General features: G+C 42.7%; 1 protein-coding gene across 5 annotated transcripts in view; it reads left to right on the top strand.

The window, feature by feature from the left end:
* HOPX (HOP homeobox) overlaps positions 1-14,304 on the top strand; it is a 39,289-nt gene that overhangs the window by 19,355 nt on the left and 5,630 nt on the right. For 3 of the 5 annotated variants that reach the window (XM_043973435.1, XM_043973436.1, XM_043973434.1), the window contains exon 2: positions 8,552-8,709. In XM_043973435.1, coding sequence (XP_043829370.1) covers positions 8,566-8,709 — 144 coding nt within the window. In that variant the 5' untranslated portion in view covers positions 8,552-8,565. Of the gene's footprint in view, positions 1-8,117; positions 8,277-8,356; positions 8,407-8,551; positions 8,710-14,304 lie in introns of those variants that run through there. The other 2 variants (XM_043973433.1, XM_043973437.1) reach the window with 2 other exon arrangements.

Below are 14,304 nucleotides of genomic sequence, written 5' to 3'. Positions count from 1 at the left end.
TCAATGCATTGACAACATATGTATATATACATATACATACACATACATATATATAATGAGAAGTCAAGTTGTGTCTGCTACAGGAAAGGCTCAAAATAGATACAAAAGGAACACTACTTTTAGGTCTTGTCTAGGATATATAAAAATGCCTTCTAGTGGCCTCAAGTCCTTCATCTGTAAAATGGATCTAGAAGAAAGCTTGAAAAGGGAGATGAATTCTCTTTCTTGCCTCTTCCATTCTGAAAGAAACTTCATTGAGAGAGCAAGTAGGCTCTTTTGGGAGACTGGCTAAAGGTTTAGGTAAGAGAATTGATGGAGGGGAAAGAATACCAGACAGTTACAGTAGCCAGGATCAGCTATGGATCTTGGCCAAACTGAAATAGGTGCCACTCACCCTTTTCTCCTACCACTATTCACAACTATTTCTTCTCTTTCATACTAAAGTGTAAATAACAGATGATCAGTTTCACTTGGGGAGGGGAGGAGGGAGGTTGTATTTTAATGGGGATTAAATCTTAAGCTAAAGTAATGAACCATCTTGGCAGAATTTCAAGCTTCCATGAAGCAGGAGAGTGAGCGATTTGGGGGGATTAGAGGTGACTTTGTCCCCTGACATCATACCATAATTCCCTATTCTGAATTCTGGTCCTGTCTCTGCCTACATACTTTGGACAAATCAGTTCATTTTTCTGTGCCTCCATTTCTCCATCTGCAAAATAGTGCCAATTCTATCCTTGGCCAACTTTACAATAATGCTATGAAGGGAAAGGAAATCATCTCTATGAAAATGCTTTGAGCTGACATGGGAACTCAGTTCACCCAGTGAGGGACATTGTTAAAGGGTATATTTGATTCAGCATTAACAGTGTATTTGAATGTATTTGAAATCCAAGGCACAGTCTGAAATATTTTCCCTTTATCCTCTTTTCTTCCTTACTCAGTCATTTATATTCACTCTGTTGTTTTCCATTGGGAATCCTGGCATTCACTAGGTTTGCCTCTAGCCAATAGTTCCATATTTGGTGTAGTTAATCACATCTTACAAATGTGGATCCAAGTCTCAAGCCTCAAGAGTTCTACAGAAAGGGAAAAATGAAAAGAGCACTTAGCATCATGCTGACAAAGGATTTGGGTTTGGGTCCCTCTCTCCTGTGTAGCTCACAAAGCTTTTCCATCCCCTTCTGCCATGAACTAATAAACACAGGGAAACTCACAGGCCTGGGTCAACCACAGGTATTTATGAGAAATTGAATGGATAGATGCAGGCTTGAACAAACTAGGAGAACTCACTTGGGACTGCGTGACAAGCACATCCAGATAGATTTAGGCAGAAAAAAGGTTAAAAGCCCACTAGTTTCTCCACATTCCTTACATCTGTATGTTTCTCAGTGTTTGAGCCACCTGAGTGATAGCTCTTAATTTAAAAAACAAAACAAAACAAAATCCGTATCCTTTGGCATTTGCTTCTTTCTTTAGTTTTCACTTCTCCAGTATCTCTAGAGGCATGGATTGGGGGAGGGGAAGCACCGAAATGCCATTACCAAACTACTCTGCTAGCAACCCCACTGCTGCTGATGTCTCCTGGCTGCTCAGTGTGGTTGGAGTGAAGCCTTGCCTTCATCTCACTGGGTCCTTTCACTTGAGTGTTTTTAGAAAACTGCTGTGTTGGCAGAAAACTTCAGCCTCCAGTTCTGATCCTGCAAAAGCTTCCTCTTTTCCCAAACTGGGGAGAAATATGACTCCCAGAGTCATTAGCACCTCAGGCCCCCTCAGTAGGCAGTCGCACCAAGCCTTGGCAGAAGGACTGTTCCATGTAGAGCGTGTGATGTTTCCATTATTGCCATGGTCAAGAGGAGAAGGTAAAGGAACTCAAGGAATATCTCTACACTCCCTAAGATATTAAGGAAATGGAATCTTACTGGTCCTGGAGTCAGGAAGACCTGAGTTCAAATGCAGCCTCAGACACCTACCCGCATGACTTTGGCAAGTCAGTTAACCTCTGTCTGCCTCAGTTTTTTCAACTGTAAAATGAAGATAATGATAGCACTTACCTCCTAGTTTTGTCAGGAGGATCAAATGATATAATAAAGTCCTTAGCAGTGCCTGGCATACAGTAAGCACTTATTAAATGCTTGTTTCCTTCCTTCTTCCCTACTTTCTTTCCTCTCTTTCTCCCTTCCTCCTTTCCTCTTCCTTCCTTTCTTTCTTTTTCTTCCTTCCTTCCTCCCTTCCTTTCTCTTCTTCCTCCCTTCTTTCCTCTTCTCCTCTCTCCTTTTCTTTCCTCCCTCCATCCCTTCCTCCCTCCCAACTTCCCTCCCTCCTTCCCTCCCTCCCTCCCTTCCTTCCTCGCATAGTACTCCTTAGCCACTAAAAAGCTTCAAAGATGAAACTTCTCTCTAGACACTATTGCTATCTAAATTATGGAAAGTCTTTATCATGGGGGTCAGAGAGAATGGCCAAGAGAGAGTTGATATTCAGGGTCAGGAGGGACATAGCAAAAGACTACTTGGGGGCAGCTAGATGGCGCAGTGGTAAAGCACTGGCCCTGGATTCAGGAGTACCTGAGTTCAAATCTGGCCTCAGACACTTGATACTTACTAGCTGTGTGACCCTGGGCAAGTCACTTAACCCTCATTGCCCTGCAAAACAAACAAACAAACAAAAAAAGACTACTTAACTGCCTTTGATGAATTCAAGTCATTGGACCTAAATAAGCTTTATCCTTAGGTACTAAAAGAAATCATGAAAAGCATAAGAAGTACCACAGGATCAAAGAGGGTAAATACTCCATTTTCCAATAAAGAGAAAAGAAAATGGAGTGCATAGACTTTAGGTCAGTGAATTCATCTTTGAATCTTGGCAAAATTCTAGAATGTACTATGAAGGGATGGTTAATGAACACCTAGAAAAGAAAGCAGTAATCACGAGGAGGCAGTATAGATTCCTAAGAACAGGTTATATAACAGACTATCTTTTTTTGGACAGGGTTGTTAGACTGGTAGATCAGAACAATGCTGTAGATATAGTTTGCCTAGATTTTAGTAAAGCTTCTGACTGCATCTCTCATGTTTTTCTTGTGGATAAGATAGGGATATGTGGATTACACAATAATGCAGGTAGCTTTATCTTTCAAAAAGCAAAGCAAAACCAACTCCCCCTATTTGTATTGGTCTTCACCAATAGTTCTGTAGAACTCAGCTGATTCCAGTTTCTCGGGGTATCCATTCTCCTTGACCTCTCTGCAGCAGTTGCCACTGTTGATTCCTCTCTCCTTCTTGATACTCTCTTCTCTCTAGGTTTTCAGGATACCACTCTCTCTTTCCTATCAGACTCCTTCTCTGTCTCCTTTGTTAGATCCTCATCCAGATCACACCCTCAAACTTCCGGTGTCCTCAGGGTTCTGGGCCCGGCTCTCTTCTCTTCTGTTTTTTCCTACTTCACTTGGTGATCTCATCAGTTCCCATGGACTTAATTACTATCACTGTGCTTAGGATTCTCAAATCTACCTGTGCTGCCCCAACCTCTCTGCTGACCTTTAATCTTACATCACCAACTGCCTTTCAGACATCTCCACCTGGATGTCCAACAGACATCTTAAACTCAACATGTCCAAAAGGAACTCATTATCTTTCCTCCTAAACCTTCCCCTCCAACTACCTTCCCTGGTGGTGTTAAGGGGAACACCATCCTCCCAGTATCTCAGGCTCACAGCCATGGAGTCGTCCTCAACTCTTTACTATCTCTCACCCCTTCATATCCAATCCTCTTGCCAAGGCCCGACCAGTTCACCTTTGTAACATCTCTTCTATTTGTCCCCACCTCTCCTCTGATACTGCCACCACTCTGGTACAGGCCCTCATCACCTCACAGCTGAATGATTGCAATTGTCTGCTGGTGGGTTGGCCAGCCTCAAGTCTTCTCCTCACTTCAACCCACCCTTCATTCAGCTACTAAGCATGGGTGTGATCATGTCACCTTCTCCCCCCTCAATAAACTTCAGTGACTCCCTATTGCCTCCAGGTCAAATAAAAGATCCTGTTGGGTGTTCAATGTCCTTCATAACCCAGCCCCCTCTGACCTTTTCAGTCCTCTTACACCTTAGTCCCCAAGATCATATTCTGATCAGTGACAGCAGCCACCTTGCTGTTTCACAAACAAGATTGTCCATCTCTTGCCTCTGGGCATTTTTTCTAGCTGTCTGTCCCCCATGCCTGGAATGATCGACTCCATCTATTGCCTTCCCTGGCTTCCTTTAAGTCCCTATTAATCCCATCTTCTACAGAAGGCCTTTCCCAACTCCTTTAATTCTAGTGCTGTCCTTCAGAATTATTTCCTATTTATCCTTTATATAATCTGTTTGTATGTGTTTGTTTGTTTGCCTTTTCCCTCATTAGATTGTGAACTCCTTGAGGGCAAGGACTGTCTTTTGCCTCTTTTTATATCCCCAGAGCTTAGCACAATCCTTGACACATAGAAGGTGCTTAATAAACATTGATTAATTGATTGAATACTTGGGTATCCAAATTAATTAAATATATTTCTTAAACTGCACTTTAAATTTTGGCCTTCTTGGAAAGGTGATATAAATCCTCCCAACCTACCCCCTAGTTGTATTGCTCACATTTAATTATCATATTATAGTATAACAATTCATCTTTTAAATGCCTAACAGCACCCATGCTACAATAAAAACTGCCTCTTTAGAACTGAGTTTAAAAATATCCCTTTCAGCCCAGATTATTCGTATGACCTAAAAAACAAACTTTTAAAAAAATGTTTTCTTGCTGATGATTTTATCTCTTTGATATACATTCTCATTGCTTGCTTTATGGGGTCAAGATTACTGGATTTATTTGTTTTGTTTCATCTTAAAAGGGGGAAAAAGAAAAAGCAGACACTTGATAATCAAATATATTCTGCAAGGAGAAAGCCTGGGCTGTGGTAAAAGGTGGAACAGATTTTTGCAACTTAAAATGTCCACACCCATTTCCTCTAACAATTTTTTTTTCTCTTCCTCCTTCTTCATCTTTTTTTAGTCAGTAATAAACCTTGTCCAAAAGGGGAGCTTGTAGAATTGGATGTTTGGAATTGATCCACCTCATGCTATCCTGATCAGATCAAGAGTGCTAGTCCAGGGCCTCCCTCATGAAATCTAATACAAAGTACTGTAACAGGAAACCAGAGAAATCTAATGCAATAAAATGCACCTGATCAGATTTAAGAACATTAGTGGCCCTCAGCTTATAAACCAGGAGTCAAATGACAAAGAAGAACAAACCTGGGGCAGAAGGGTGCATCATTAGGACAGCAAGAGAAGCAGCTAGATTTAGACATGGCTGTCCTGGATTTCTTGAGCACATTGAAGATCCCCAAAGGATCACAGATTCTTCAAGGACTCCTGTAGTCCTGGAAGGCTAGATGCTTTCTTTTATAGGAAAGAGCTGGGATGCTGGGATGCATACCACACAGATGTCATCTTTGCAAGAAAAGCACACACACACACACACACCACTGCAGAGTATAATCCACAGTCTTAGAAAGGGGTTTAGGTGGCATTTGTTTCCTGTTGTAGCTTTCCTGGATTAGAAATGAATAGGGACAGCAGTTCTTCATCCTCCTATAGACCCCATTGGTGGTTCTCAGTGGTCTTTACTCTTACTTAGGAGCTACAACATATTTTATTTTATTGGGGGGGGGATGGGCAATGAGGGTTAAGTGACTTGCCCAAGGTCACACAGCTAGTTAAGTGTCAAGTGTCTGAGGCCAAATTTAAACTCAGGTCCTCCTGACTCCAGGGCTGGTGCTCTATCCATTGCACCACCTAGCTGCCCCAACATATTTTATTTAAACTTGTATGTCTTAGCAAAATGGTAGGATATACCTGACTTTGAGATGATCCCTAAGGTTTAGTTTCCAGCTCCAAAATGCCATGAATTGATTAACTGCTTATTACCTGGAGAGCTTTGTAAACTAATCATAATCTTAGCAAATGAAGGGCTCCATGTGGAAATTTAAGGTTCAATGACATAGGGATCAAAGAGGAATGGGGACATTCCAACTGTGAGCTACAGCAGCTTCTCAGGGCTCCTACAGTGCAAGTCAAGAATCATTCTCACTGACCCTTTTAAATATTTTTTGGGGGGGATGTTTCCAGTTTTATTATATACTTTTCCCCCTCATGAACTCTACATTCCAACCCAATTAAAGTCCAGGCATCAAATTTAAGACCACATCTCTCTCTTCCATGAATTTGCACAAACTCTTCCCCAAGCTTAGAATGCATTACATTCTCTTCATCTCTCGGCAACTTTGTCTTTCTTGGAAGCTCAAGGTGCCACTTGTTCCTCGAAGCCTTCCCTGCCCACCCCAGTCATTAGTGCTTTCTCTGCCTCCATCTTCTTTTTATTTTATTAATTATTATTAATGTTGTGTCCCCCAAATTGAATGCAAGCTCCTAGAGGGTATTGTCTTTATATGCCCCATACTTTGCAAGTAATGCTTTGTTCTTAAATATTTATTGAATTGAAACAGACTAAAGAGATTAGGAACATAAAAACTATGGGAGATATCACAGTACTATCACTGTTACTCAAGCCTAGAGCAGTCTCTATTATAATCATTATGGTAAAAAAATACTATTTTTAAAATTACATATTGTTTTTAACAAGCAAAAATCTACCTTCTCTCCTTCCCCTTTCTTCAGTTGGAACTGAGGAAAAGAAAAACAAAAGAAACAAACAAACAAAAAAAACAAACCCCAAAACTCCTGTTACAAACATAGCCAAGAAAAAAATTCTGCATTGACCACATTATAAAAAAACACACGTGTGTAACATGTGTATATACATATGTATGTACATATGTATATTTCCTGCACTCTGAGTCATTCACCTTTTTATCAGAATTAAGGTAGCATATTTCATCACGAGTTCTCTGGAATCATGGTCATTATACTGATCAGGGTTCCCAAGTCTCAAAGTTGTTCGTCTTTATGATACTGTTGTCAGTGTATAAATTGTTTTCCTGGTTCTGTTCACTTCACCCTGCATCAATTCACACAAGTCTTCCCAGATTTCTCTGAAACCACTCCCTTCATCAGTTCTTAAAACACATTAGTATTCCATCATATTTACATAACCATAACTTCTTCAGGCATTCCTCAATTGATGGACATCCCTCCAATTTCTAATTCCTTGACACCAACAAAAGAGCTATATTTTTGTACATTTTTAGTTTGTTTTACTTAGTACTAATCCCTCCCTTAAACTACCCTCCCTCTAATTCTTTATCCCTTTCCCCCTTTCCCTCCTGTCTTCCCTTTGAGTGAAATGTATTTTTGTACCCAACTGTGTGTATATTCTTCCCTTTTTTGACCAGTTCAGATGAGCATGAGCTTCAATGTCAATTGCTCACCCCACTTCTTGTCTATAGATTTCTATTTGGCACCCCTATCCACTATTGTTTGCTCTAAGCATTGTGCAACAGTCGGGTCAATCAGGCTAGGAAATTATTTGTTTTTGTTTGAGGGGCAAACCTGTGATTTCATTAAAATAGTGAGAGGCCCAACTCACTGAGAAGCCAAGTGACTTGCCCAGAGACACACAACTCATATGGGTCAGAGGTGGACTAAAGCTTCTAGAAGGACTACTTAGGAAGACTAGTTTGGGGATGTGGCAGCAGCTAAGGGCAGTTTACAGTGAAAAGATATAAATTGTAGATTTTAAGCAGCTTCCTCTCCCAGCCCCAAGGTGTTCTGTCTTGTGGCTTCCCCCTTCCCACTGGGATTTTAGCTTTGTATCTCAGACACTTAGCACGCAAAGGACTCCGCTTAATGAATGTCGGTTTGTTGCCCTGATGCAAAACCTGCTGGTTTACAGCTCCAACTTCTCTGGAGCTGTAGAGACCTGGAGCAGTGCCCACCACATGCAAAACTATGGGGAATAACGAAGCGATTTTAGTGGGAAATGTCCAAAGCTGGCTTTCCTTGCCTCGTTCCCAAGCCTGGACTGCTTCCTTCTGCTCGCCTCCTAGCGGGATGATCCCCCTCCTCTCCTCGGAGAAAAGGGCTGTTTGGCGGCTTTATAAGCCACCTCGCCCCTACTCCTCAAAGAGGAGGGAGATTTGAGTCATCCTCTTGACTCCAGCTCGCTGCCCCTGGGCCCCATGCCCGGGAAGGTGAGCTGGAGGTAGGAGAGGACTCCGAGGCGGAGAGGACCCAGGGAAGTCTCCGGGGGGAGTGTGGACAACCTTCTTCCTGCCCAGCTGGCCCGGCAGAAGTGAGACAGGGCCGGGGCGGGGGCGGGGGGGCGGGGAGGGAAGGGGCCCTCCTACATCTCCGGGGGCTGGGCTCCGCGGGGAGCCGCCCCGCCCCGAGCCGGTCTTGGGGCTATGATCTGGTGCCCGGAGGTGAGCAGAGGTCCAGGCTCCCGGAGCTCTTAGAGCTTCAGCCGCTGTCCGCGCCCCCTCCCCAGGACCCTGGGGGGCGCCCAGAGCCAGCCTCCAGCCTGCAGTCCCACACCGCCCTCACCCTGTGCTTTTTCTCCCCATCTAGTGACCACAGGGACCATGTCCGCGGAGAGAATGAACGGCATCACGGAGGAACAGGTGGAGATCCTGGAGTTCAACTTCAACAAAGGGAACAAGTACCCGGACTCTACCACGCTGCTCCTCATCGCCGCCGAGGTCGGCCTCACTGAGGAACAGACCCAGGTGAGGCTACCGCCTCCGTGCCCACCTCCCGGCTTGCCCGCTTCCGGGCTTGCCCGCCTCCGGGCTTTCCTGCCCGTCTGCCTTTCCTCTCCCCCAGGCTATCCCCGCCTCCCTCTGTTCCTCCCTCCCTAGCTTGTTTATCATCACCAGATGGCTGGTGTCACCTTATCATTTTCCACTTATCTCGTTCCCTTATCGCCTCCCACGCATTATCCCGGACCCACAGCACCTCGCCACACCCATAACCAGTCCCTCTGGCTCCATCCTTGTCATCACCTCCCTGGCCGTGTTTGACCCCCAACCCCGGTCTTGTCTGCCACCAATACTGAGGCCTCTTACTCTTTGCCGTCTTTTCTCCCGTCTATTTTCTGGCCAACCAGCCATTCGATGAGTACTGATTGAGCACCTACTCGTGGAGCGCCAGTGCTGGGTGCTCGGGCACAGGCCCGAAAGATCAGACGTTCCCTGATGGTAAGGAACTCCTCTCGGAGAACTCCAGTTCTCCAAAGAGCTCCTAGAGGCTACCACACATTTTCCTTCCAGACAAGCCTCTGCCCCCATTCCCCTTTTAAACTGCCATTGCCCTGCTCCCTACGGCCTTTCAGTGGTCTCTGCTTTTTCTTTTTATCTTTGCTTTTCCCTTTGAGTTCCAAAGTCAAGAGCTGTGCCTTCCCTCTTTGGGCCCTCGGCCTTACTGACAGAAGCGCTTTCTCTTCTATCAATGGGTTTCCCAGCAGCAGCAGCAACAGCTAAGCTGTCTCCTTGCTACAAACTGCAGCACTCACATTTCTGGCCATTGACATAATCTTCCATGTACAATCTCTCTGCTCTCCCCCCTCCCCCCACCTTCTGCTGTACCCATTTCCAGAGCCTGGTGTCTTTAAGCATACTTCCTGTGATGTTGGAGTTTTAGAGGTGGAGGAAGCCTTTAGACCTAAGGAACGCTAAGCCCAGATGAGTTAAATAACTTGTCCGAGGTCACATAGCTACTTAGTGATGGAGCTCAGACAAAAACCCAAGTTTCCTGCCACTCATTCTTTCTACTACTGAACTTTGCTATAAAAAATGGAAGAGTGTGTGTGTGTGTGTGTGTGTGTGTGTGTGTGTGTGTGTGTGTGTGTAAAGGGGGGGTTATGTTCAAATTAAGAAAATATTCCTGGCTAAGGCTGCATAGGTCAATAAAACTAATTCAGTTCAGGCCTACAAGCATAGATTAAACACCTACTATATACAAAAATATACATGTTGGAGATAAAATGGAATGTTCTCTGCCCTCAAGGAAAGAATTTGGAAATGGGGTGGGGAGATAAATTTATGCATATAAGAATAAGGTAACTGAGAGACTGAAAGAGACCAAAGAGAGATCAGACAAAATGAATATTTGAAGGGGCAGCTGGGTGGCAAAGCAGATAAAGAACCAGCCCTCTATTCAGGAGGACCTGAGTTCAAATCCAGCCTCAAACACTTGACACTTACTAGCTGTGTGACCCTGGGCAAGTCACTTAACCCTCAGTGCCACACAAAAACAAACCAAAAAAAGAATATTTGAGAAATACTTGAGAAAGGAGAGAATACTAACTGCTGAAGAGATCTGGAAGGGTGACATGGAGGAGATGGTACCTGACTGGAGTCTTGAAGAAAGGTAAGGAAGGTGGAGATATGAAGGAAGTGTGTTTTAGGCATGGCTGATGCCTTGAGGCAATGTATATATATATATTGTTTTTATGTTGTAACCAACCTTAAAGTTGCAAAGATCCATCAGTCATCTAATCAACATTTTATAACATTGCTACTGAGCAACTAACCAGTCCCTGTGACATTTTGCCTAATGCCAACTTCATTTTTTCCAACTACCACTCATAGACAAGCTAAGCCTGGGTTACCTGACTCCCAGGGTTGCTCAGAGGATCAAAGGCAATAACAGCAGTTAAGTCCTTTGTAACCAGATTTTTGTGTTTCTAGATGCTTAAGATCAGAGTTTAACTTTTTCCATTTCACCTGAGAAATTTTTACTAGACCCCACGTATATAGCTATATAAAATAGGCATACATAGCCATTTGCTGTTGTCAGATTTTTTGAGAGCCCCACATTCAGTTATTTAACCCCATCTGAGGTCTCAGCCCACAGTTTAAGAAGCTTTGCTCTCAATGAATTCTAGCTGTGGGAAGATAAGCCTGGACCAGTTACCCCCTTAAGTCCTGTGATTTATTTACAAAGTCTTTATGTCCTTCTGGAAGTTGCTTAGTGCACAGGATGCAAGCAGCCACTTGTGACTATTGCCTGCCTTTTCTGGGACTCCTCTAAATCAATCAGTTGAAAATCTTGGTTGGGTACCCATTAGGTACCCAGGACTTTTCGAGCACTGATTCACTGTGTGAAACTGGACAATCATTGCCCCCCTCACCCATCTGTAAAACAGGAAGAATAAGATTGCACCCTTGGGTGACTATTTTCTGGGGTTGTTTACCCATGTTGATATCTGATTCCATTTACCCTTCAGCATTAAACAATGCTTAGTTATATACAATAATAATCATCACAACTGACATCAATGTAGATCCCTGGCAGCTAGGTAGCAAAGCAAGACTCTGTCCAGCACTACAAGCCTTGAGTTCAAATCCCATTTTAGTTATTTTCTACTTGCAAGACCCAAGGCAAGTCACTTAATCTCAGCCATCCTCAGTTTCTTCATCTGCCAAATGGGCATAACAAGAGCATCTACCTCATGAGGTTGTTGTAAAGCTCAAATGAGAGAGCATATGTAAAATGCAAAATAAGGACTAGCTGTTAGCTTTAACGGTCATCAATCATTTTACGGTCACTATTAGACTGTCAGGTCCTGAGAGTAGGATTTAAAAAAAAATTCTGCCTTTGTTTTCTTTTTATCTTCAAAGCTTAGCACTGTGCTTGGCACATAGAAGGCACTTAATAAAATGCTAGTTGACTGACCTGAAGCTCACAGTAGACCTGTTTGGTATATAAATTATAATCTTCATTTTAGAGATAAGGAAAATGAGGCTAAGAAACCAGTGAAGGTCTGAGGCAGGATACCTTCCCAGGTCTACCTGACTTCAGGCCTATCACTTGGTCCATTATGTCAAGCTTATAGGTCCAGTAATAATTTGCAGACGGATCCTGCTTCGTGTACTTAATCTTCATGGTGAAGCACAAATGGGCCAATATGTTTCACACTATTTTCCAGGTGTGGATATAAAAGGCAGATATCCCCTAATCACACATTAATCAAAGCTCAGACCATCCTAGATACCTAATAGCTCAGTCAATAACTATCATTTGATTTTTGTCAGAATCCAGGCTATACAGGATATAGTAAATCCAGACTGGAGTTAGCCAATTGACTCATTTGCCAAGATTTATCTTACTGATCATTTTCTTTTTTTTTTTCTTTTAAGTGAGCCAATTGGAGTTAAGTGACTTGCCCAGGGTCACACAGCTAGTAAGTGTTAAGTGTCTGAGGCCGGATTTGAACTCAGGTCCTCCTGACTCCAGGGTCGGTGCTCTATCCACTGCGCCATCTAGCTGCCCCACTGATCATTTTCTTACACATGGTTCAACAAGAAAACTATTCTATCTGCCTTTAACAGAGAGTCTAGCTACAACATTGATTGAAAATTATTTTTGATAATTTAATCAACAAGCATTTATTAAACACCTCCTATATGCCAAGCACTGGGGATCTAATAGCACAAGCTAAAAAGCTTCTATTTTCCTAGGAAGTTTCATGATGAAATTAGACATTTTTTAAAAATCACAAAGTCTGTTTAGGAAAAAAAAATACTGTGGAGGCAAGGACTTTCCTTTCTCCTAGAGACAGGTTCAAGGTCTGTGTCTGTACACAGTAATGACTGAGGTACCCTTCCCATCTCTGATAAGTTCACATTAAATTATTTATTCCCCCCCCCAAAAAAAAGCACATATATTTTTTGGCCTGTCAATTCTGTGAAATAACTATTTATCTAGGTTCTGGAGATACGGAGACCAAATAAATGATCCATTGGTACATGCCTTAAAAAGTTTCCATTTTTGAAACTAGAAATCTTATAAAAACAAATGTTGAAAACTATCTCTAAATGTAACTCAAAAATAATAAAATAAAATATTTATATGGTTAAAAAAAAGGTTTTATTCTTCTGTCATCCTTCCCCAGACATCAGTTACCTTATCTGTAAAATATAGATGATGGTGATTGGAGGTTGGTATGGTGGAGGGAATGCTGAACCTGGACTCAGAAAGACATAAATTCAGTTTCTCTGTGTGTCACTTTAATCTCTCAGCTTCAGTTTCCTTATCTGAAAAAATGGGTATGATGATAGCCCATAGCTTAGAGGATTTTAGAAGGATTAATTGAGGTAACACTTGCAAAGCACTTAAAGTGCCATGTAAATGTGAGCTCTTCTTATGTGGAGCTTCCTGGCATGGTAAAAATGGAAGGAGTTTGGGGCAGCTAGGTGGTGCAGTAGATAGAGTACTGGCTCTGGAGTGAGGAGGACCTGAGTTCAAATCCAGCCTCAGATACTTGACACTAGCTGTGTGACCCTGGGCAAGTCACTTAACCCCGATAGCCTCACCAAAAAAAATTTTTTTTTAAATGGAAGGAGTTTGTGTGAAGACTAGTTATAAAAAGAACAATCAACATAGAAATGAACTAGGAGCTTGGGTCCCCTTTCTCTACCCCCTGCCCTATAACCTGCCCTTGAACAATATAGTTAGCAATATAGAAATAACCTAACTGTTTTCTAACCTTCGATGGAGTGGTACAAATAAGTAACCAAATGACAGAAAATATTCCACAAAGGTCAAGTAGTTAAATGGTCATCTGGAAGAGTTGGTGAATTGGCTACCCAAGAAGGATGAAGGAGAAAGTGCTTGGTACAGGGTCTGGCTCATAATAGGTTTTTAACTGAATGAAATCAAGGAATGTTATATTAAAAAAAAAGGGGGGGTGGGGGGCCCTTTTTCCCTTGTTAATGGAAGCTTAATTGAAAGCTTACTACCTAGGATTCCTGCTATGCCAAAAGACACTTGTTCCCATCACAGATTAAGGAGACCAGAACAAACTCATGCTGCATGCAAATTCCAGTTTTTTCCCCTGACTGCTCCCACATGTAGAGTAACTGGCAATTCAGGCTATTAAAAAAGATTTCCTAAGCTGTATTTGAAATTGGTGGGTTGAAATGAAATGAGGCGGGGCAGCTAGGTGGTGCACTGGCTCTGGAGTGAGGAGGACCTGAGTTCAAATTTGACCTCAGACACTTGACACTTACTGGCTGTGTGACCCTGGGCAAGTCACTTAACCCCCATTGCCCCACAAAAAAAGAAAGAAAAGAAATGAAATGAGGAGGGAGCAGGATTTCTTTCATATGATATCCTAGGAAGATAATTTATAGAATCATGGAATTGGAAAGTACCTTGGGGTTCCCCTGCTCTAGCCCATGCCTGAATGAGAATCCCTTGACAACCTAATGTCAGGAGCATTTTGCGAACGTTTAAGCTCTATATTTATGTAAGCCCATATCAAATTCAATCTACCCCGCCTCTTTTTAGCCCTCCTCTACTTCCTATACTCTGTTGTG

Source organism: Dromiciops gliroides, chromosome 6 (assembly GCF_019393635.1).
Source record: "Dromiciops gliroides isolate mDroGli1 chromosome 6, mDroGli1.pri, whole genome shotgun sequence".
In the NCBI taxonomy this organism is placed as follows: Eukaryota; Metazoa; Chordata; class Mammalia; order Microbiotheria; family Microbiotheriidae; genus Dromiciops; species Dromiciops gliroides.
The sequence above is the reverse complement of the archived record's forward strand: the minus strand, read 5'-3'. Positions and strand labels throughout refer to the sequence as shown.